We start from the raw sequence: 21336 nt of genomic DNA on the forward strand, positions 1-21336 counted from the left end.
ACCTGTGTAATGTAGCTTTGTTCCTTAGTTTCTATTTTCTGTAAATGGGCCTAGAAATAGTCCTATGTGACAGAATCAAGAGTATTGAATTCATTCATGCAGATAGTACCCAAGGTAATGAACTCACATATCAAGCATCATTGCAATGACCCCTCCAACAGTGTGCATCTCTTAGTTAAGGCTGGGTGTCTGCATATTTCCCCCAGTTTACAGAGTCAGCCCCCATCCTCTGCCCTGTGTCATTTTTGTCATGATTCTAACGACCTAATTTACCATGTGCCATGAGCTAGTTGGGCCACGTGGCTCTGTGACACAGGCGGTATTTCTCTTGAAGACACGGAGGCCAAGCGAGACACAATGACTCCCTTTACAGCCTATAAGCTACCTGTCTACTAAGTGACATCACCCTTGTAACTACATGGTTATTTGTATAATTCCCCATGTCAGAGTATCTCCAAACCTCAAGGTTACCTCAGAACACTTCTACCCTTCATCTACTTTGTTGCGGGACGCACACCCATCCCGGTCCATCCTGGGCCCCCCTGGAAGACTGTCCCATCCATCAAGCTTCCGCTGACATTGTACAAGTCACACTCCACTCCTGGCTTTGGCACATTTGGGGAACAGTACAGACCACTGTTGCTCATGCCAAGCTGAGATTGCAATAGAAAACACTCACTCTGGGATCCCACTGTTTTCTGCACTGCCTTGAAGACTGTCACTAACACTGACCCCATCACGGATGGCCACTTGTCCATGCGGCTCTGTCATAGCAAAAGAAAACCTAGACAGAAACCCAACACCAGCCCGTACTTAGCTCCCTAAACAAGAAGCTGAACTGAGGCCCATAGAGCCCACAAGTTCACCCCTCAGATAGCTAAGGGCTCTTTGGGTCACTGGTTAGTCATTAACTGGGTAGCTAGACCAAATCGGGAAATGTGTCATCACCTAGCTAGAACACTCTGCTGAGCTGGCAGTGACCTCTAGATCAGAGCCCAGACGGCCCTGTCCTGGGATGCCTGACTTGTCCTAGACAGGCTTCCTGTACATCTCAGTTCACAGGCTTCTGTCCTCTGTGCACTCTTGAAGACCCTAGTGGTCTCTGGCTCACCCTGCCTCCGTTAGACACCTTTGGTCCAATCCAGTGTGGCAAGGGAGGGTGGAATTATGTAGTGTAAACAAAGCTCCATGATACCTAAGCATGGCATTTGAGGTTTATGGTCTCCCACAAAGTGCCTTGTGGGGTACCCTTTCTTCCCAGAATGACCTTATCACCAGGCTCAACCAAGAAAACCAAACACCTCTCAGCCCAGCCTGGCAATTAGCCATTGTCTAGTGTGAGCAGTACCACCTAAGTGCCAGCTCTGTGTCCTGCTCCCCTGATGAGTACCCACTGGCTGCCACCCACTTTCACCAAATGTCACACCCCCAACCCATCCCCTGAGCAGATGAAGTCGAACTAAAGAAGACTCTCAGAGGAAGCACACAGTCACTTCTGTGGCACTGACACACCTTCCTGGTGAGTGGTGTCACTGTAGAAACAGAACGCTGTTGCAAGGTAATGAGCTGAGACAAATATGGCACTGTGTTGGCATCCCCCTACACACCAGCATCACCATTTTAGTGACGACTTCTTGGCACTACATCTCTGCTCCACGTCTGTAGAGCCCTTTTCTCTCACTGCCATGCTTTGGACTTCAGTGTGCCCCTTGTCTCATCCTTAACTGTATCAAAGGCCTGGTCCCCCGCTGATGCACGATTGGGAGTTAGAGGAACTTCAGAGGTGGGGCCAGTGGGGTAACTGGGATGTGTCCTCTAAAGAGATAGATATTGGATACCGGGCCCCTCCCCTCCTCACTTCCTTGATGCTTGACATAAGCGGTTTGGCTCCACTATTATTTATTTCCCACCGTGACACTCAGACCACCACAGGCCCAGAGAGACGGAACCAAGCATGGGCTGAAGCCATGACCCCAAATAATTCCTCCTTTTCCATTGTCTCCAGACCCCCACACTCATCAGGACAACCTAAGGGTCTCCAGACATTGTCTCTATCCCCTGATGAAGATGGGGGTTATGGAGTTATCTCCACTGCTGTAGTTCCTGGCAACCTGCTGTGTTGGATGCAGGGGCATTGGTTAGTTTGTTATGGCCAAGTGCTTGTCTGCCTGGACTAACGTTTCATTTATTTGGGAAGACCAAATATACTATAACCTTAGAGAGTCTAATTTACTAATGGGAAAACTCAGGAAAATCCAGGCTTTGGTTCATCATATAAGATAGCTAGCCTCATTAAAAAGGAGGAGGAAGAGGAGGAGGAGAAAAGAAGGAAAGAGGGAAGAAGAGAAGAAGGGAGGGAGGGAGGGAGAGAGGAAGGAAGGAAGGAAGGAAGGAAGGAAGGAAGGAAGGAAGGAAGGAAGGAAGGAAGGAAGGAAAAGAGTTGTCACCAAAAGTTGAGGGTGGTCAAATCAGAAGGAACTGTAAGTCAAGTGGTTTCCAGGAAAGCATGAGAAACTGAGTTCAACTCTCCAGCACTCACATAAATACTAAGATGTCCTGGCCCAGCTATAATCCCAGCACTCAGGAGGCAGGGAGAAAATTCCCCAGGTAAACTAGATGGCCAGACTAGCCAAACCAGGGAGCTCTGGGTTCAAGGAGACCCTGTCTCAACTCCTAAGATGGAGAGTGATCAAGGAAGGCTCCTGGGATAAGTTTGGGCCTCCACACACACAAGCAAGCATGTGTATACACATGCATGCATGCCATACACAGGCATGCACAAAAGAGAAGGGGGCTCTGAAGAGGTGTGGCACCCAAGTAAAACGTGCAAATAGACCTTGAAAAATCTGTAAGATTGTAGAGAGGCAGTAAGTAAGTTGACATATAGACTACATATTAGATACTTAATTTGTTTTTTACGTGTGATAATACCGGGACTTGCAAAAGAGTATTCTCATTCTATAAGAGATTGATGCTAAAATATTTAGGAGCAAAAGTGTTTTAAGTACAACTTGAAAACACTTCAGCAAATGAATGTGTAGTTCTACACACTAATTAAAACTCAATTAAGTGTGTAAAAGAGCCCAATCTGGTAAGAAAACTTGTCTTAAAATATACATAGAAAAATCTGGAGGCTATATGCCAAACACTTAATGGTTTGCTCTGGGAAAAGGAGCTCATTTATGAGACTGTCATGCTTTATATGGGAACTCAAGCACTACAGATGACAAGCTGGGAGCATATCTGTGTGACTGGAAAATGTCTCTTCTTTAACTTTATTTTTTTTAAGGGAAAAAAAAAGATATTGGTCAGGTGACTGTATAAACAATGCCTCTGTGCTGGTTTCTACTGGCCTCACCCATTTCAGAAAGAAGGGTTCCCACTGAAGCAAGATGTGGTAGCACGCACCTGTACAAAGGCCAAGGCAGGATGACTACTGAGCCGAAGACTAGCCTCGGCTACATAGTATAAAACCCTGTCTCAATCTAGAAATCAGAAAGCACTGGGGGGGGGGGGGGCGGAGTCCCCCTGTCCTGAATAGGATCCATCACCAACAACTCCAGGTCCCTATAACCCAGTGGTTCTCAACCTTCCTAATGCTGCAACCTTTAATACAGTTTCTCATGTTGTGCTGACCCCCCAACCATAAAAAATCATTTTCATTGCTACGTCATAACTCTAATTCTGCTACTGTCATAAATCGTAATGTAATTATTTTTGGAGACAGTGGCTGGCCAAAGGGGTGGAAACCCACAAGTTAAGAACTTTTAAAGTTCCCTTTAAAGATTGACTGTATATCCTATTTATAAGGTACCAGCAGGGGAGAATTTAAAGATCTGGGATTGTTAAACCAGGGAGAAGATACAAATTTGTTTGTATTGTTATTACAACACTACTTAATTTCAATGCAACCATCTGACAATACTTGGGAAATTGGCAGTTTTACAAAAAAAAAAAAAAAAAAAAAAGTTTTTCACTCTGGTTTGGATCGGGAATGTCTCCCAAGTGTCCATGTGTTAAAAACTTGTTCTCCAGCCCAGCCCATGGTGCTACAAAGGTAGTGTTTACAGGGAAGGCCTTCTTATCAGAGGTGGGCTCTTGAAGGGGTTATGGGACCACACACACACACACACACACACACACACACACACCCTTGACTTCCTTTTTTTATTCCCAGATTTGCAAGGGCAGCCTTGCTGTCCCATGCTCCCCTGCCATGGCAAGTGGCCTCACCACAAGCCCCTAAGCAATGGGGACTGACATATACATTGTACTGCTGATTATATTGCCATGTGCTGTGCAAGTCCTCCCTCATCTCAGCATGTTTATTTTACATCAAGTCCCCCAAACGGTCCTAGGTCAGGCTGGCCCTATCAGGATGATCCCTCTGGCTCTGTAACAGGGACAGGGAAAACAGCAAAAAGGTGAGCCTTTCTGACAGAGGTTACTATTGCGTGCCCTGTGTATAAAATGCCTGCCTGGGAAGGGGCAGCTAGAAGTTCACCCTGGAGGAGAAAGCTCAGGTTGGTTAGCAACCCTGCTTGATTTCTGCTGGCTGTTGGAAGCCCGATCAGGCTAATCCAGTTTGTGCAGAATCTCATGAGTGTTTGATTTGACCATGCTTTGTGTTATGGGACGCCTCTATCCACCACTTGCTACTTGTGTTTGGTATATAATTAATAAACTCAATCATTCAAAACCAAAAATGGCTATAGGAGATCATTCTGCAGTCTCCAATCAATACATCATGATGGGAGCCAAAATGAGCTTTCTGTATTCATACGTGGACTTCTCTCAGGTATATTAGAGTAACAGAAAATAAACACCCCTCTAGCTAGTAAATCATTACAATATCTCAAAGCTGGCTCTGGTGCTCACCTCCCAGCACTTGGGAGGCCAAAGCAAGCAGACTGAGTTAGAGGCCAGCCTGGTCTACAAAGCAAGTTCCAAGACTGCCAGGGCTATACAGAGAAACCTTGTCTCAAAACACTAAAGAGAGAGACATCAAAGAAAGGACATCAAAAATGTCCTTTCATAATTATTACACGGTAATTAGCAGAGTGCACTGATGTCAAAATCCTGGTTATAGTGAACACCACAGCTTGTACAATGCTGTCATTAAACAGAATTAGTAAGATAAAGGGAACTCAGGGACTATTTCTTATAAATATACATGAGTCTAAAACTTGCCCCAATAAAATCTGCAATTAAAATATTTCTAAAGAATCTATATACATACCAAACACATGACAACAAAGTAGGAAGCAAAGATCTTTATTTTTTAAAAAATTTATTTATTAAAAACAGCAATTTCTAGCTAAATAATATAAAGCATTTTAAATTAATTATTTCAAAGTATGTACACTCTGTATAAGTAAACACTTGAAACTGTACAGATTTAAACAAATATTCATTCAGCAAACAAATTGGATCAGTACCACCTTCCCAGCACTTGGTAAGGTGTTGAGTGTTTTCAGAAATAAAAAAAATCAAACCCAAGAACAAGTGTCTCCTGGAGAACGTGTCGGGCTCTGTGCATCAGACTACTGGGTCACAGTGCTGTACAATCACGCCCTAATTTCTTTGGAAAGGCTATTTGAACACCAAATGTACATATAATACACAGAACTGGATATTACACTTTATCACATTAGACATGTATTAAAATAGTAAATACAATCTTCCTTAACTCATTCATTTCATAGCAAAGAAAAATATGGACCCCTCTTACCTTCCAGTTTCCCAAAATAGAGAGTAATATGCTCTACCAAGCAACGTCCACCACCAATTTAAACTGGGTTGAAAACCAAGTGGCCTGTTGCATCAGGATGGGTCACCCACACGCACACTGTGCAAGAAGCTGCTCCTTCCAGTCACTCCACCTGCACCATGAGGTCACCTGCCCTATTTCAGAGCCCTCAGCACAGTCCCACCTTCAAGTCTACAGTTTGAGTAACTGAAGAAGCAGGCTACATTTACTGTAACACCAGGGTCTAAGCCAATCCAATCCCAAATTCAGGCGGGATTCACAGGAAAATTCAGGGATGCTTATAGTCCTTTGACCCTTGACTGGTGGTGTATTTAATTCATGGGCAGTGTTTGCCACAGGTAGGTGTTTGGCTATTGCAGGACTGGGGACCCCAGAAAGCTGGTGTCTAGTACAGCACAGGCAACCAGAGTATTCTTCACTTTATAAAGGACCGCAACCAAGGCCAGCAGAAGGCCAGTGACTAAGATCTACTCCTGAAACCCACTCCCCACAGACTTCCCTCTATTCAGGATGTGCCAGACTCAAGATCCCATCACTGATAACTCCTACTCACAAACTGGTGCCCATACTGGGAAGGTCCCATTACCAAGACACATCTGTGTAGTGAGAATACAGTTTGGGAGAGGACCTTACATGAGGCCTTGGCTTCTTGCAACCGCCTCACATCAAGTCCATAGGAAGACAATAGCCTGAGTCCAGGAAAAGCAAGATGCCTTCTTGGAAGCAACCAGTCTACTCCCAACTCAAGTTCAAGATGGCTGGGAGAAACACTGCATCAGGATATAGAAGTAAGATTTCTCCAAGTAACAGTCACCGTGGGATGCCCGGTGGATAAAAGCCTTGCAGTGTCCACAGGAGCAATTGTGACCCAGCAGCTTTCCAGTGAGCTGAGTTCCTATGAAGTCCTTTGCACTATTTATTGTAACCTACTTTTATTGCACAATCTCTGTGAAGGAACGTTTCACTGTGAACCCATGGCCACCTCTTATTCCTCTCCATTTCTGGAGACCATTTCAATGAGGCTAACAATCTTTGGCATTTTGATCCTCTCCTGCTTCACTCAGGTTTCCTTCTGTAGGCAGCACCGAGCAGCACACCCATGTTTCTCAGAAGCCATCCCACATAGGGGTCTTGGGCATCCTGCAGGCTGCAGGACTCCTCAGGCCTCTCCCATGGGATAGACGGTTGACATCCATGGTCCAATGGTACTATTTAGAAACTGACAGCAGGAGATTCAGCTGAAAAGCAACAGAGAGGCCAGTATTAGTTGCTCTATGGAATTTCACCCTCAGAAGTCTCTAGTCCCAAAAGCATGAGGAAAGAAAAAGCCTTGGATGTTTACAGCCTAAAGGATCAGAGGCCTGTAGTCTGTGGATACCTGTTCCATTGAAGGACAAGCGATGATCTGGATGTCTTCAGGGGTGAACTCTTCCTTTAACAGAGCATGGAACTTCTGGTAGACTTGCTGAATGTTGTTCTTAGGAGGAGGAGGAAGAGGAGAGACCGTGTCAGACAGCCCAAGGAACATATGCACACTATGCACACGTTATAAACAAGAAATGCTAAGAGTATTAAATCACCATAGTTCTTGTCAAAATGAGTAGAGGAAATACATTTTTACGAGATTACCAAAGACATATAATTTGTACTTTAATGTTTTACACGCTAGCACAACCTGATGAAGACTTATCAGATAATTCCTGGAAACATTAAATTCTCATATATCTTATCCCCCTAGAGCATAGTAAGTCTTCAGCAATTTCTTACATAAAAGATAATAAAGTTTCAAGACACATAAAATGCACTTTAAAAAAAATCGACCAATGCCTTGGGTAAATCTGTGAACTCAACACGAACTGGAAGTTATGAGTCTTAAATCTACTCTGACACTTAATCCCTTGGTGGCTGTTACAAGTCATTTATTTCCCCTACGCACTAGTAAAATGGGGCGTAAATCCTGAAAGGCTGCTCTCCCAAGTGCTGAGCCACAGTGCAAAGTACAGATCTGATTTTTTTTTTTTTTTTTTGCTTATTTACTAAATTCTACTTTCAAAATTAACACAAGATTTAAGACAAAGTGAGCCAGGAATAAGATATAAGCAAATAGACATAGGCTTTGGAGGATCCCTTTGGAAGATCACAGAGAGCATTAACATCACTAACATCTGGGATGTCTGAAGGAAGAGAAAGTGACAGTAAGAAAAGCACACGTTAGTCACCACCAACAAGCTGCCACACCACTCACCCTAACAGGCTTAAACAAGATGAACTCGGTGTCCTTATTGGACAAGTACAGTGACATGCTTCTCAACGTCAGTGGCAGCTTCGTTTTTATTGTCTTGTAAGCACTGGCCACAAGGTCATTGACCTTTGCTGTGAAGAAATTACCCTTGTTAGTGTCACAAAGAAAATTTTCCATCTTAATTCAGAGGGGAATAGAAAAAAACAAATAGCAAAGACTCTTTATTTCCCAAAGAATCTCTTCCCTAAATCTTGTTATTTATCAAGTTTAATTACAAGTCCTCTAAACATTCATTAAGCATATCCTATGTTCAAACTCTAAACCCAAGGACTAATGGAGCCAGAATGTCCCCCAGTATGATTCAGGACGTTCATGTGCCTCTGAAATGTGGAGGTAAAAGATGAGGTTTAAAACTTTCAATTATTTTTAGGGAAACAGTGAGCTAATAAAAAAAACAAACCTTTCCATGAGCAGAGCTGACCCCAGTCGGGTGTCTCTGACTTCTTTGCTTGGGTCATTCAGAAGATGCTTATCTATACATGGTGAAGCAGAACTATTTACCCATTTTTTACGTTCTTATACTCTGAATCACACAAGGAATAAATTCCACATATTTTTAAGATCTACGCTACCCAAGTGTAGCATCTGAAAGGACTATGTGGAAATAAGTGTAGTCCATCATCTGCATGAAATATTCAAGAGGAAATCACCACCTAGCTACAAAGGAAAAGATGATTCGTAATTTCTAAAATGCTCAGCCTCGCTCAAAATGCAATACAAATTAAACCAGTGAAATACTGTTAAACCAGTAAAGGGGTTCAGATTTCAATGACTGACAAGGTATAGAGAAATAGGTAAAGAACCTTCTACATGTTTTGGTTAACATAAAAAATATTCAAAAGAAAACAAATAAAACCACAAGCCAAGCACGATGGTGTACGCTTGCAATCCCAGCATTCCAGAGACTAAGGAAGGAAGATTATGAGCTTGAAACCAGCCCAGGTGACAGAGTCCCTGTCTCAAAAACAAGCAGACTAAATAGAAACCAACAGACACTAAGGGACAGTGTATCTTCATCACTTCACATCATATTGGTGCTAGACAATATCCTGAAGAACTGAAAATAAACCCTCTTAACTATGTCATTTAAGCATTCCGAAATACATATATGTACATACATGTAATTATTTACTAAAGAGTATATGGAAAATCCAGCTGAAACATTAAATATAGCCATCAATGAATGACTGAAGGAATCATGGCGTGGTGAGGTGTTCTATGTACCCAATGAACAGAGTGAACAGTTGGACACACATATGGAAGGGCTGTAGAAAGATAAAGATTGTACAATCTCATAGGCCTGCTGCAGTCTGTGTGCACTAGTGTATGTATATACATATATGTATATACAACTCAGAGAAAGAAGCTACAATCATGCTTATCTTCCAGAGGACTAGTTTAACAATAGAGAACAGTAATTTTTTATTTTATACCTTTTCAGGGATCAAATTTTATGTCATATAAAAAAGTTTAATTGAGGAAGTTTGGGCAAAAATATGGTAGAATTACCAATACTCTCAGAAATTGCTATCCTTCCTCCCTGGGTTCTGGTCCCATCATCACTAAAATACTTGAGGGGTCACTAAATCAGACATGAAAACGCTCAGTAACCACAAAGTGGGTGCACAGGCTAGTGAACACTGTACTCACCAACTCCTAAAAAGATGTATATCCTAGCTTAAGTCAACAAATGGACATTAATTTATAACTCATGACATAATCTCCCCCAAAACCTGAGCTTAGGGCAGAAGGCCCAACAGTTTCTAGACTGTTCTCCTTGATTCACCTCAAGAAACCCATAAATCTCTCTGACAGTAAAGTAAGGGTGTTACTCACTGCAGACCATGAAAACCAACTCCACACTTCCAAAGTGACCAAAGAGGCACAAGATACATTTAAAAGATAGTAAATGATCCCATTAGAAAAAAAAAAAAATACGTTAAATGACAAAACAGAAAGCACTATTCCAATATGTCCTGTTATCTAATGCTTTACTAATAACAATGTAAGTAAAAATGAAGCCCAAAATACCCCCAACATGGAACTGTTATAATACCTCAAGAAAAATCACAGGCCCCACTTCAAGAGAAAGGATCTGTCCAGAAAAGAAAGAGCTACAGGTTATCCATTCATCGAGTGCCTGGGCTTAGCTGCATAACACACTATGCCTACTTGCCAGTATTATCTACTTTAAGAAAGATGTATTGCACCACAGAGTTCCATTTACATAAACATTCAGAATACAAACCAGTTCCTACTTCTAAATAAGCACTGTAAGAGACTAAAACCTTAAGCCAAAGGTTTAAATTAGTTTAGATCAAGAGAACGACCCCAAGAGCCATGATATCTAGGGACTGCCAAGTGTCCTCACTGTGAGGACCAGTGGTCCTCGAAATGGTAGCCTGTAGTTAGAATTCCAATGCTGGCAGTGAGAGATTTGCCACCTTTGGACAATATGCTAATCTATCAAACGTGCTCTGGTTTTCATTGTTCTTTGTTTATTTTCTGAGACAAGGTTTCTCTGTGCAACCTTGGTTGTCATGGCACTCGCTCTGTAGACCATGCTGGACTCAAACTCACAGAGATCTGCTTGCCTCTGCCTCCCAAGTGCTGGGATTAAAGGCGTGTGTCACCACCACCACCACTACCACCTGCTGTACTTTGGTTTTAGAAGATGTCACTCTCAAGTACACAAATGTCAATCTCAAGTGCACGATAAATGTCTGAAATAATGGAGAGAGTAAAAGATACAATGTCTCCACCATGGTCACCAAACAAGCAGAAGCACATTCTCAATGTACACATGAAGAACCTTTGAAGTAAAACCATCGCCTTCCAAAAACAACTGGTATCTATCTAAATGTACACATCTTCCCAAGACACGGTCCTAGCTACTTCTTAGTTCAACTTCAAACTAGCCCAAGGCATTTAGACCTGAAAGCTTCAATCAAAATTTTTATATGGTATGAAAATTTGACCTGTGAAAAATTGTAAAATGGAAACTATTTCTTGTTCTCCACCTACAAACTAGTCCTACTCTCAAAGGTAACCACCACTATAACTTCCTCCCCAACTGTTGATAAACATGGTACAGCAATTTTAAGTCACCTGCATCAGATTATATCATCCCCTATTCAAAGGGAATTCACACCTAACAGGCATGGCTTTCTTCCACCAGGGAAAACCAATGGTATCATAAAGCTGGGTCTGGGTTAGACACCTGTAACTGTTCTTTCACCACTGCCTCAATTTCAAAATGTGGGTCATGGGATGGCCAGAAATAGCAATGTAAGAAAATGTATTCTAGTTAATGGTAACTGAAAATGTCATTTTAAAACATGCTAAAAATAGCCCAAAGGGGTGTGATTCTAAACATCTAATACCTAACACTGAAGACCCCCCTCCACCTGCCAAAAAGAAAAAAAGCCTTTAGCATAAAAAATTTACATTTATGGAAGAAAGTGACTGGAAACATCTCAAGTGAATCTGCAACTCAGGCGGTGAGACTGCCTGCCAAATCCAACTGACTCCTTCATTTTTACACATTTTTTCCTCCCCAACCACTCTAAATTATCAACAGGGAATGTAACTTGGAGAAAAATAAGGAAGAAAACAGTGGCCCAACATTTCTTCGTGTGCTGAAAATAAGCGCATTCCTCCCATCACTCACTCATTTTGTGCAGCACAGGGTTCCCACTAAGCCCAAAGCCAGGAACAGCAGGTGCACAGAAGTCTGCGGGCACAAAGCACTCCCAAGAAAGTCGTGCTTTATTTTTAACTGAGTAAACTTCCAACCGTCTTCCCTCTTGAAATGAATACTTGTCAGATGCAAGCCGTGCTGGCCAAGTAAGACCTGTCAGCCCCAAGCTGAAGCTGGCTTTAACCCACATCTACCCAAAGCAAGCAGGAAACCATGCCCCATTTGTCACATCGAGGGCCACATATACACACATCAGTAACATCCTAAAAGGAGAATTCCAAGAAAGTAAAATCCCAATACCTGGTTGTGCCCAAGGCTGCTGAGAGAGGGTGTACTTGGGGCCTCCCTGACTGGCCATGGTTTTTAATGCTGACACCTAGTAGAGGAAATAAAAGCAGAGGTTTCATCTCACCAACAGCAAATAAACAACCATGTAAGCCTATTAAATAAGGCACACTGGTAGACAATCCCATGCACAACTCTAGCAAAACCGCATAGACTCTCACAAGCTTTCACAGCTAGACCTTTTTTAAGTAAAACTCGTAATTTTAAAGCATGTGTTATTCTGGGGAGAAAAACAGAAACAAAACAGGAACAACCTATCAGGCATTCTGTGTGAGACCTTTCAGGATGGGAATCTCTGAAGGAATTTCACCAAAACGAACTGGTCCCTCCTGGAAAGACTGCTGTGCTAATACTCATCATTATCATTGGGAAAGTGTCGCTCACTCACAACTGCACAAAAGGCTCCTCACAAGGACTTTTCCCCATCACAGGCATAAGAAATGTCACTAAAGCAAACAGTAACCAGGCTAGAGGACTGAAGTCTAGATCCTGACACCTGTAATTCCAGCTCCTGGGGGAGGATGCTCTCTTCCGAATTCCACAGGAATGCATACAAATAGCATACATTCAGACACAGGCACACAGGCACACAGGCACATACACACACACACACACACACACACACACACACACACACACACACACCCAAGAATTCCAGTTGGGCATGGTGGATGCACCTGCAGAGTCAACATCTGGGAAGCTGAGGAATAAAGTACAAGAGTTTGAGGCCAGCCTGGGCTACATAGTGAGACCCTATCTCAACACACACACAACAACAAAAAAAAAAAAACAAGCAAGATTTTCAAGTACCATTACAAGGCACACTTGGACAACATATGCTAAAGAAATAGACTTAGAAGCCACTTTTTATTTTTCATTCTGCTGAAGCAGCTTAGGAAATAAATACAAATATGTTGACCTGGCTGTTTAAATAGGAAAATTGATGAGAATAAGCATAAAATACTTTTTTGAGGGTGGAGAGGCTAGAGACGGATTTCTGTGTGTAGCCTTGCCTGTCCCGGAACTCACTCTGTAGACTAGGCTGGCCTTGAACTCAGAGATCTGCCTGTTTCTGCTTCCCAAGTACTAGGATTAAAGTGTGTACCACCACCACCCAGTGCATGAACTACTTTTTAATGGATAGACATGGGGCAAAGGTCCAAACCATTAGAAAAACTGAAGCATTAACTCCATTTTTCTCACAAAGGCATACTATTTAGACGAAGGCTTGGCAGAGTTGCATCTAAACATTAACTGAGGTCTCTCTCACCTTCTCTCTGGTTCTGCCTTGTTTCTACTTTCTACTTCTGCTCCAGAGCCAATTTAGATCTTTGCTCTTACTGCCCACTGCAGACCTCACCTCTCTCTACCTCCTTGCACTAAATTTCTTTCATGTATTTATTTATTTATTTATTTTTATTGTTGAGATGTAGCTTTTAATCCCAGCACCTGGGAGGCAGAGGCAGGTGGATCTCTGTGAATTTGAGGCCAGCCTGGTCTACAGAGCGAGTTTCAGGACAGTCTCCAAAACAATACAGAGAAACCCTGTCTCGGAAAAAACAAAAACAAAACCCAAAAAAGAAATAAATAAATAAATTATAAATGGCTGAATGTGGAGGAATACACCTTTAATCCCAGCACTCAGGAGGCAGAGGACTAGTCAAGGCTACCCAGTATGACCTTATCACAGATAAGTACATATAAATTAATTAAAATAAGATAAATTACATATATTATTATAAATTAGATAATGCTAAAAGAAAAATAAATTTGCCTTTGGCATGCATTACCCCAATATTTTCCAGTGTAACTATACTCATGTATTTATTTATAAAAATAGGAACACAATGTTCGTTAACTTTTTTCTAGTAGCTACATGCAAGGACTTTTTCTAGCCCTGAAAGTTTTATTTTAGTAATAACCACTACCTATTATTCTACTGACTGTTCTAGGATCTCATTAATTCTCTAGTAACATAACTTACGCTTTAAAAAAAAAAAGAAAAGATGTCATTATACTATCTATATAGGCGAGATGGGCCTGAAACTCACTCGGTAGCCCAAGCTGGCACTGAATCCAGTCTTCCTCCATTTTCAACCACTGTTCTATTGCTGTGAAGGGACACCAAGACCAAGGCAACTCTTAAGGAAAGCATGTAACTGAGGCCTGGCTTACAGTTCAAAGGGTTAGTCCATTATCATCATGGTAGGGAGCATGGTGCTGAAGGAGGAGTTGTGAGCCACATCCTGACCCACAGGCAGCAGGCAGAGAGCAAGATACTGAGCCTGGTGTGGGCTTCTGAAACCTCAAAGCCCACCCCCAGCAACACATTTCCTCAAACAAGGCCACATCAAAGCAACAAGGCCACAACTCCTAATCCTTCTAAGCTTTTCAAATAGTGCCACTTCCTGGTGACTAGACATTCAAATTTATGAGCTTATGGGGGCCACTGTAATTCAAATCACCATATCCTCCCTCAATGTGTGCCACCATGCCTGGCCAATGGCTTAAAAACCACAAAGACTTCTATATTCACCCTGTTTTACTATCTGCATAATTTACTTCTCTTTAAGTCAAAGCAAGGCTTGTTTCTTCCAAAGTACTCCTAGATCTACAGAGGCAAGCCCTCCTAACAAAGCTGGCCAGAGACAGAAAGGAAGGGCTTTCCTCAACTGGCCCATCTCTTACAGAGTCTGGAGACCAGTGCAGACCCACACTCTCCCTGATCACTGTTCTAAGCACTTTAATGTGGACACAGTTTATATCTTGATTTCCCTACCAGATTACAATTCCTTGACTGCAAGAATTTTATAAGGTCAATTTCTACTATATGCACTACATTAAGAAAAACCTTAATTTATACATACCAAGGAAACTAACAACACTTCCAAAGGAATGATAAAAATAAACTTGCAAAATTTTATCAAACAAAACTATGAAAAGCTTTTACCCATAAGTGAGTTTTTAGCAAAGGTGGGCTCCTCCAGAAATGTTATAGCTCAACCATAACCTGAATATGCTTCCTTCAAAATGCCCTGTATTACACATTGCTGAAACAAAATCTTTAGTTCAGTTCTGTCTTCTTTTAGTATAGCTTTTCTGAGTTTTATGATCACAAAATCCTCACACACTGTCTTTTTGTTGTTGTTGTTTGTTTCGAGACAGGGTTTCTCTGTAGCTTTGGAGCCTGTCCTGGCACTTGCTCTGTAGACCAGACTGGCCTTGAACTCAGAGAAATCCACCTGTCTCTGCCTCCCACGTGCTAGGATTAAAGGCATGTACCACTGAAGGAACCAGCTTCCCTTTCGGCAGCCATAACGGTCGAACATGTGCTTCTATGACCTTGTTCTAGACACTAGAAAGTCAGATGTCTGCCTCGTGACAAGGAACCAATCAGAAGTTAGCTGGTGGCGTTATGCTTTACGACCTTGGGTGTGCTTTACAGACAAGCGCACAGCAATGACGTAGAGAGCATAGCAACCACCCTGGGAGGGCCTGTGGGCCATAACAACCAGTTGACCAATCAACACAGGGCAAGCCCTCCAAGCCTGGAGGCACACCAATCGTGAGCCTGTGCGTACCCCTAGACACGCCCCTTACGCTGCCCTATACGATCTTTCGGGAGACCCTAGGAGCCGTCTTTTCTGGCCATCCGCCATGGCGGGTGGGTGAAAGACCCGAGCTAACATGGGGTTAGCTCGTTCAATTACAATAAAGCCTCGTGCAGTTTGCAGCAAGCTCTCGAATCTGCCTGGTGATTGGGGTGACCATGAACGTGGCCTGGGACCCCGGATACTTGAGTTTTGGGGGGTCTAACACCACCACCGCCACCCGGCTCTCACATGTTGTCTTATGTCTTAACATTAGCCTCAGAGAGGGCAGATGGGTGTTGTAGCTTTCAACGAATAGGTTTGAGGGGAAAAATGGAAACCACTGACTTGCTGGTGATTTCAGCTGGGAAGTAGCAGACAAGGGTCTAGGCCCACTCAGCTCAACCAACTCAAGTCACTGCAGTGATTTGTAAGAAAATGGCCCTCATAGGGAGGTGCGGCTTTGTTGGAGTAGGTATGGTCTTGCTGGAGGAAGTGTCACTGTGGGGGTGGGCTCTGAGGTTTTAGATGCTCAAGCCACACCCAATAAGACAGTTCACTTCCTGTTACCGGAGGATCAAGATATAGAACTCTTAGCTCCTTCTCCAGTATTATATCTGCCTGCATGTCACCATGTCCCATCATGATAATAGTGGACTAAGCAAGGCCTCAAATGCTTTCCTTAAGAGTTGCCATGGTCACAGTGTCTCTTCACAGCAACAGAAACCCTAACTAAAACAGAAGTTGGTATCAGGGAATGGAGTATTGCTGTGATAGGCCTGACCATGTTTTTGTTAGAAGGAATATGGACCTTGGGATTGTGGATTAGAAAAGCAGTTAAATGCTTTAAGTGCTGCTTAATGGGACATACTAGTAGGAACATGGAAAACAGTGTTGCTGAAGGAGATTTGAACTAAGTGGCCCTGAATCAAGAGGTTTCAGAGGAGAAGATATTGTGGCTATTTGGCCCTTGTCCAAAGAGTCTGCCTGAGGATAAAGTGAAGAGATTTGGATTAATTATGTTTGGCAGAGGAAATCTCAAAACAATCTAGTATAGAATATGTCCTATAGTTATTAGTATTGACTCTAGTGAAGATTATATAATGAAAAAGAGCAAGCTGAACAAGGAAAATACAAAATGTAAAATTTGAGGAGAAAAGGAGTACCAAGAAGTGGAATGGAACAAAGCCCTGTGTTCAAGAAGATAAACAGACTAAGAAATGCAATAAAGAGAATAGTGACTGATCTTTATTGTCAGGCAAGATTCTACCCATCTATATTTCCAAATTGTGAAGAGGAATTAAGGAATTCTTAATTCACAGCACTACTGAGGCAGAGATAGGTAGATCTCTGAGTCTGAGGCTAGCAAATTCCAGAACAGCCAAGCTCAAGCAGTGAAGAAAACCACAGAAAACAGAAAGCTGGTGACAATATAATTAAACAAGGAGCCATGTTCTAGCCCCAGCAAGCAAAAGAACTTGGCAGCTTCAGTCACGTGATTCTGGCTTTAGAGTCAAGGATGGAAGAAAGGAGTTATGGAACCTTTCTCCACAACTAAGGAAAGACACTGAGGCCACACCCTAAATAGAGGCCTAGACAGGCCATTGGTTGAAGCTGAAGTCTGGACTGCCTTGGAGATCCCAAGATGTTGAAGATGCCAGAGTCATGGGATATCTGCCAAGGATAGCTGCTAACAGAGAGTGGAAACAGCCCAAAAAAGAGAAATATGTTGCAGTCAACAAAGCTGAAAGGAGTTGGAGATCTGAAGTGTTTTGACAACAGACATGAAAATGCAGAGTCTGGAGTTTGTCCAGCTGGTTTTTGGTCTTACTTTGGTTCAGTAAAACTTCCTCACTATGCTTCCTTCCCTATGTTTTGAAATGGTAATGTATATCCTGTGTCATTATACATTGGAAGTATGTGATCTGCTTTTTGATTTTACAGGGGGATTACAGTTAAGACACTGCATTAATCTCAGAAGAGACTGAACTTTAGACTTTTAAGTAAGTTTGAGACTGTTATATGAGACTACAGGGACTTTTGAAATTGGACTGACTGAATTTTTGCATTATGTTATGGCTACAAACCTATGGGGGCCAGGGAGTGGAATGTAGTTATTTGAAAGGAAATGACCCCATAGGGAATGGCACTATTAGGAGGTGTGGCTTTGTTGGAGTACATATGCCCTTGTTGGAGTGTGTCACTGTGGGGGCTCCTATGTGTAAGGTACACCCACTGTTACAGTTCACTTCCTGTTCTCTGCAGATAAAGATATAGAACTCACAGTTCCTCTCCAGCCACCATGTCCTGCCATGATGATAATGGACTAAACTTCTGAAGCTGTAACCTACCCCAATTAAATGTTTCCCTTTGTAAGAGTTGCTATGGTTGTCGGGCATTGGTGGCACACACCTTTAGTCCCAGCACTCGGGAGGCAGAGGCAGGCGGATCTCTGGAGTTCGAGGCCAGCCTGGTCTACAGAGCGAGTGCCAGGATAGGCTCCAAAGCTATACAGAGAGAAACCCTGTCTCGGAAAAAAAAAGAAAAAAAAAAAAAAAAAAAAAAAAGAGTTGCTATGGTCATGGTGTCTCTTCATAGCAATAAAAGAAACCCTAAGACAGCCATGTACTTTTTCCACACTCTATGTCCTACTAATAGTTTCAATCAACATGTTTACCATAGTATTCTAGAATAAGAAAAAGGTATTGCAGTTCTTTAAGCCTTAAAGAAAATAATCTGAACCAAATGTTTTCATGCATACTTCTATCTCAACATTTACCACAGTATTTATTCTCTTAGGTCATCTACATTTTTTGAGAAAAGGTTGTTTTTCCAGGGGCAATGTGATGGTTATTTTTATTAATCAACTTGATGAGTTGAGATTCACTTGGAAGACTGGCCTCTGGGCATGCCTGTGAGGGGGCATCTTGACTAGGTTAATTGATGTAGAGAAACCTGCTCACTATGGATGATACCATTCCCTGGGCTGGGATCCAAGACTATCTAAAAAAAAAAAAAAAAAAGAAAGCACTCTCTGCTTCTTGAGTGCAGATACAATGTGACCAGCTCTTCAAGCACCTAGTACAATGACTTCTCTGTCATAAGGGACAATAACCTTGAATGTCCTCCCTTAATTTTCTTTTTTGAGGGTATTCAATCACATCAACAGGGAAGATAGTTAAGACAGGCAGAAAAATAAACCAGAAAAAATATATATGACATATATTTATATATATATATATATATATATATATATATATATATTCTTATATACTTGAGAAAATATAATATATATGACATATTATTCTGGTTCATCTATATATTTATACTACACACAAACACCATTCACACACACAAATATACACACATACATATATACGTGGTGTGTGTGTGTGTGTGTGTGTGTGTGTGTGTGTGTATGTGTGTGTGTCAGTGCTTTTTTCTCAGGAAAACTTACTATCAGATCAAAATCAAGAAGGAACCAGTTGAACAAGATAGAAAAAGGTTTATCCCACATAAACTGGTAATTCAAAACTTCATTTCTCAATCTACAAAACAAAGCCACTTCCCTAACTCTGGGAGCCAGCAATATGGTAAGGGTTTAAGAAAATTCCAAGTTCGAGGATAACCTGGTCTACAGAGTGAGTTCCAGGACAGCCAAAGCTATACAGAGAAATCCTGTCTTGAGAAAAAAAAAGAGAGAGAGAGAGAGTTCAAGAAAATGAAGCATTTCGTCAGGGGACTCGGGAAAGGAGTGCACAGGCAATGGCTGACCTGCAGCCTGTGATGGGGGCCTTCTGGTGTGAAAGAACTGATCTGAAACTTGTGAAGGAAGTCTACAGCTTAGGAAGGGACTGGACTCACATCTACAAAGTCAGACTCAAAACAAGTCTCCTGAATGCTAAAAATGCATGCTTTGCTTTGTTGTGCCAACCTACCTCTGCACTTTTTTCAAATGAGCCTGAACACAGACGCCAGCCAAGGACATATTGTTAATGAGGTGCATATTCAATGGCACATAATCAAATCAGCAAACAGAACAAAAAGCACTGGTTAGCTGGTACAGTGCTGGCCCTCGCATACACAAGGCCCTGACTTGTATAACAGGTGTGGCAGATACTGGCAGGAGGGACAGAAATTCAAAGTCATCCTTGACTACATAAGAAGCTCAGGCCAGTCTTGAACTTAAGACCCTGTCACAAAAAAAAGAAGGAGAAGGAGGAGGAGGAGGAAGAGGAGGAGGAGGAGGAGGAGGAGGAGGAAGAAAAGAAGAAGAAGAAAAGAAGAAGAAGAAGAAGAAGAAGAAGAAGAAGAAGAAGAAGAAGAAGAAGAAGAAGAAGAAGAAGAAGAAGAGGTGAAGGGACAGATTCCAGCACACTGAGTCCCAGCCAGTTATCTGGAGATAACAGAAGACACCAAACAGGGCTCAGCTACAACCAGCTCCATAGTGTCTGTTCTTCAAAACTACATGCTGCTAAGCTCACATACAGAGCTACAAAGCAGCTTTTGTGATAACTTTCCTAGAAAGACACAGTAAGCGCCAGATGTATTCTCCTTCCACTGTGTTTTCACAACTCAAAAGCAGGCTAGGAAAGAAAATAGGACTAGGAAAGTCGCACCTTTGTCATAAACTCCTCCAGCTGCTCTACAAACAGCTTGGTCTGCTGCTGAATGAACTGTTCACAGGCTGACTTCAGGTGCCGGTCTACGTCCTTCTTAGAGTCCAGGTAATGCTCTCTGATCTCAGGAGTCCCCTGAAAAACATACGGTAATTTCCTTCTGTTTGGATGTGCCAAGAGATTACCAGACATGGAAAGAAAATCATTTAGGTCCCACCACCAATGAAACAGATTCCTTCTCACCTCCAACAAGAACTCTATCAAGGCATTGTTGCTATTCAGCCTAAAAAATCTTGGAACAGTCATAGGGTTCAGGATTTTAAATGCTGCATCTGTGAAACAAAATTACTCATCCAGTGAACATGTACAGTTTCAACAAAGAAGCCCTGGGCAACACTGCCACCAAGCCAGGAAGTATTCATCTTCACTAGGTAACCTTAGAGTGTTGAGAGAGATGAGCACCAGTGACAACCTATGCCCATACAGTCATGTCCAAAAGTCAGTTACAAAATTACTGTAATGACAATGATCTACTTACAGAAAATATGATGAATAGGCTAATACACAGAATTTGTAAAAAGTGCACATACTTACCTAGCTTCTTTATGATCTTGGCTGGCACAGAAATTTATTGACTTGAATGACAGTGAATAAACAAATGTGTCAGCCAAGAAGAAAACACCAAGAGGACATATTTACCCCTTAACCTCCAGACTAACTAGAATCTCTGAGAGTACTAACTGAGGTCGCATTGATGTTCAAATGCAATAAGATATACCATTAGTCACGAGAGGTTAGAGGCTTAAAAGTGAAGATAGGAAGTATTATCACCACGACAGTTTTTAAGACAATAGCTTTGCTTTTCCAGACTGAAGAAAGCAAAGTACACATTGCTCCCAGCCCTGCTCTGCAAGCATGCCACGGTCCTAAGTCCTGTCTTGAACTGAGTCTTAATGAAAATGAACCTCTATGAGATTCAGTACTCAGGAGAGACTGTTCCCAGTGAACAG

General features: G+C 42.2%; 1 protein-coding gene across 1 annotated transcript in view; it reads right to left on the reverse strand.

Annotated features, from left to right (window-relative positions):
* Positions 1-5273: 5273 nt before the first annotated feature.
* Positions 5274-21336, reverse strand: part of Cog3 (component of oligomeric golgi complex 3) — a 54627-nt gene continuing 38564 nt past the window's right edge. Inside the window, exons 18-23 of the mRNA XM_027390125.2 lie at positions 20570-20658; positions 20327-20461; positions 12073-12148; positions 8016-8143; positions 7149-7247; positions 5274-7008 (exon numbers count right to left, since the gene is read on the reverse strand). Coding sequence (XP_027245926.1) covers positions 6979-7008; positions 7149-7247; positions 8016-8143; positions 12073-12148; positions 20327-20461; positions 20570-20658 — 557 coding nt within the window. The 3' untranslated portion in view covers positions 5274-6978. The remainder of the gene's footprint in view (positions 7009-7148; positions 7248-8015; positions 8144-12072; positions 12149-20326; positions 20462-20569; positions 20659-21336) is intronic.

Source organism: Cricetulus griseus, assembly GCF_003668045.3.
Source record: "Cricetulus griseus strain 17A/GY chromosome 1 unlocalized genomic scaffold, alternate assembly CriGri-PICRH-1.0 chr1_1, whole genome shotgun sequence".
In the NCBI taxonomy this organism is placed as follows: Eukaryota; Metazoa; Chordata; class Mammalia; order Rodentia; family Cricetidae; genus Cricetulus; species Cricetulus griseus.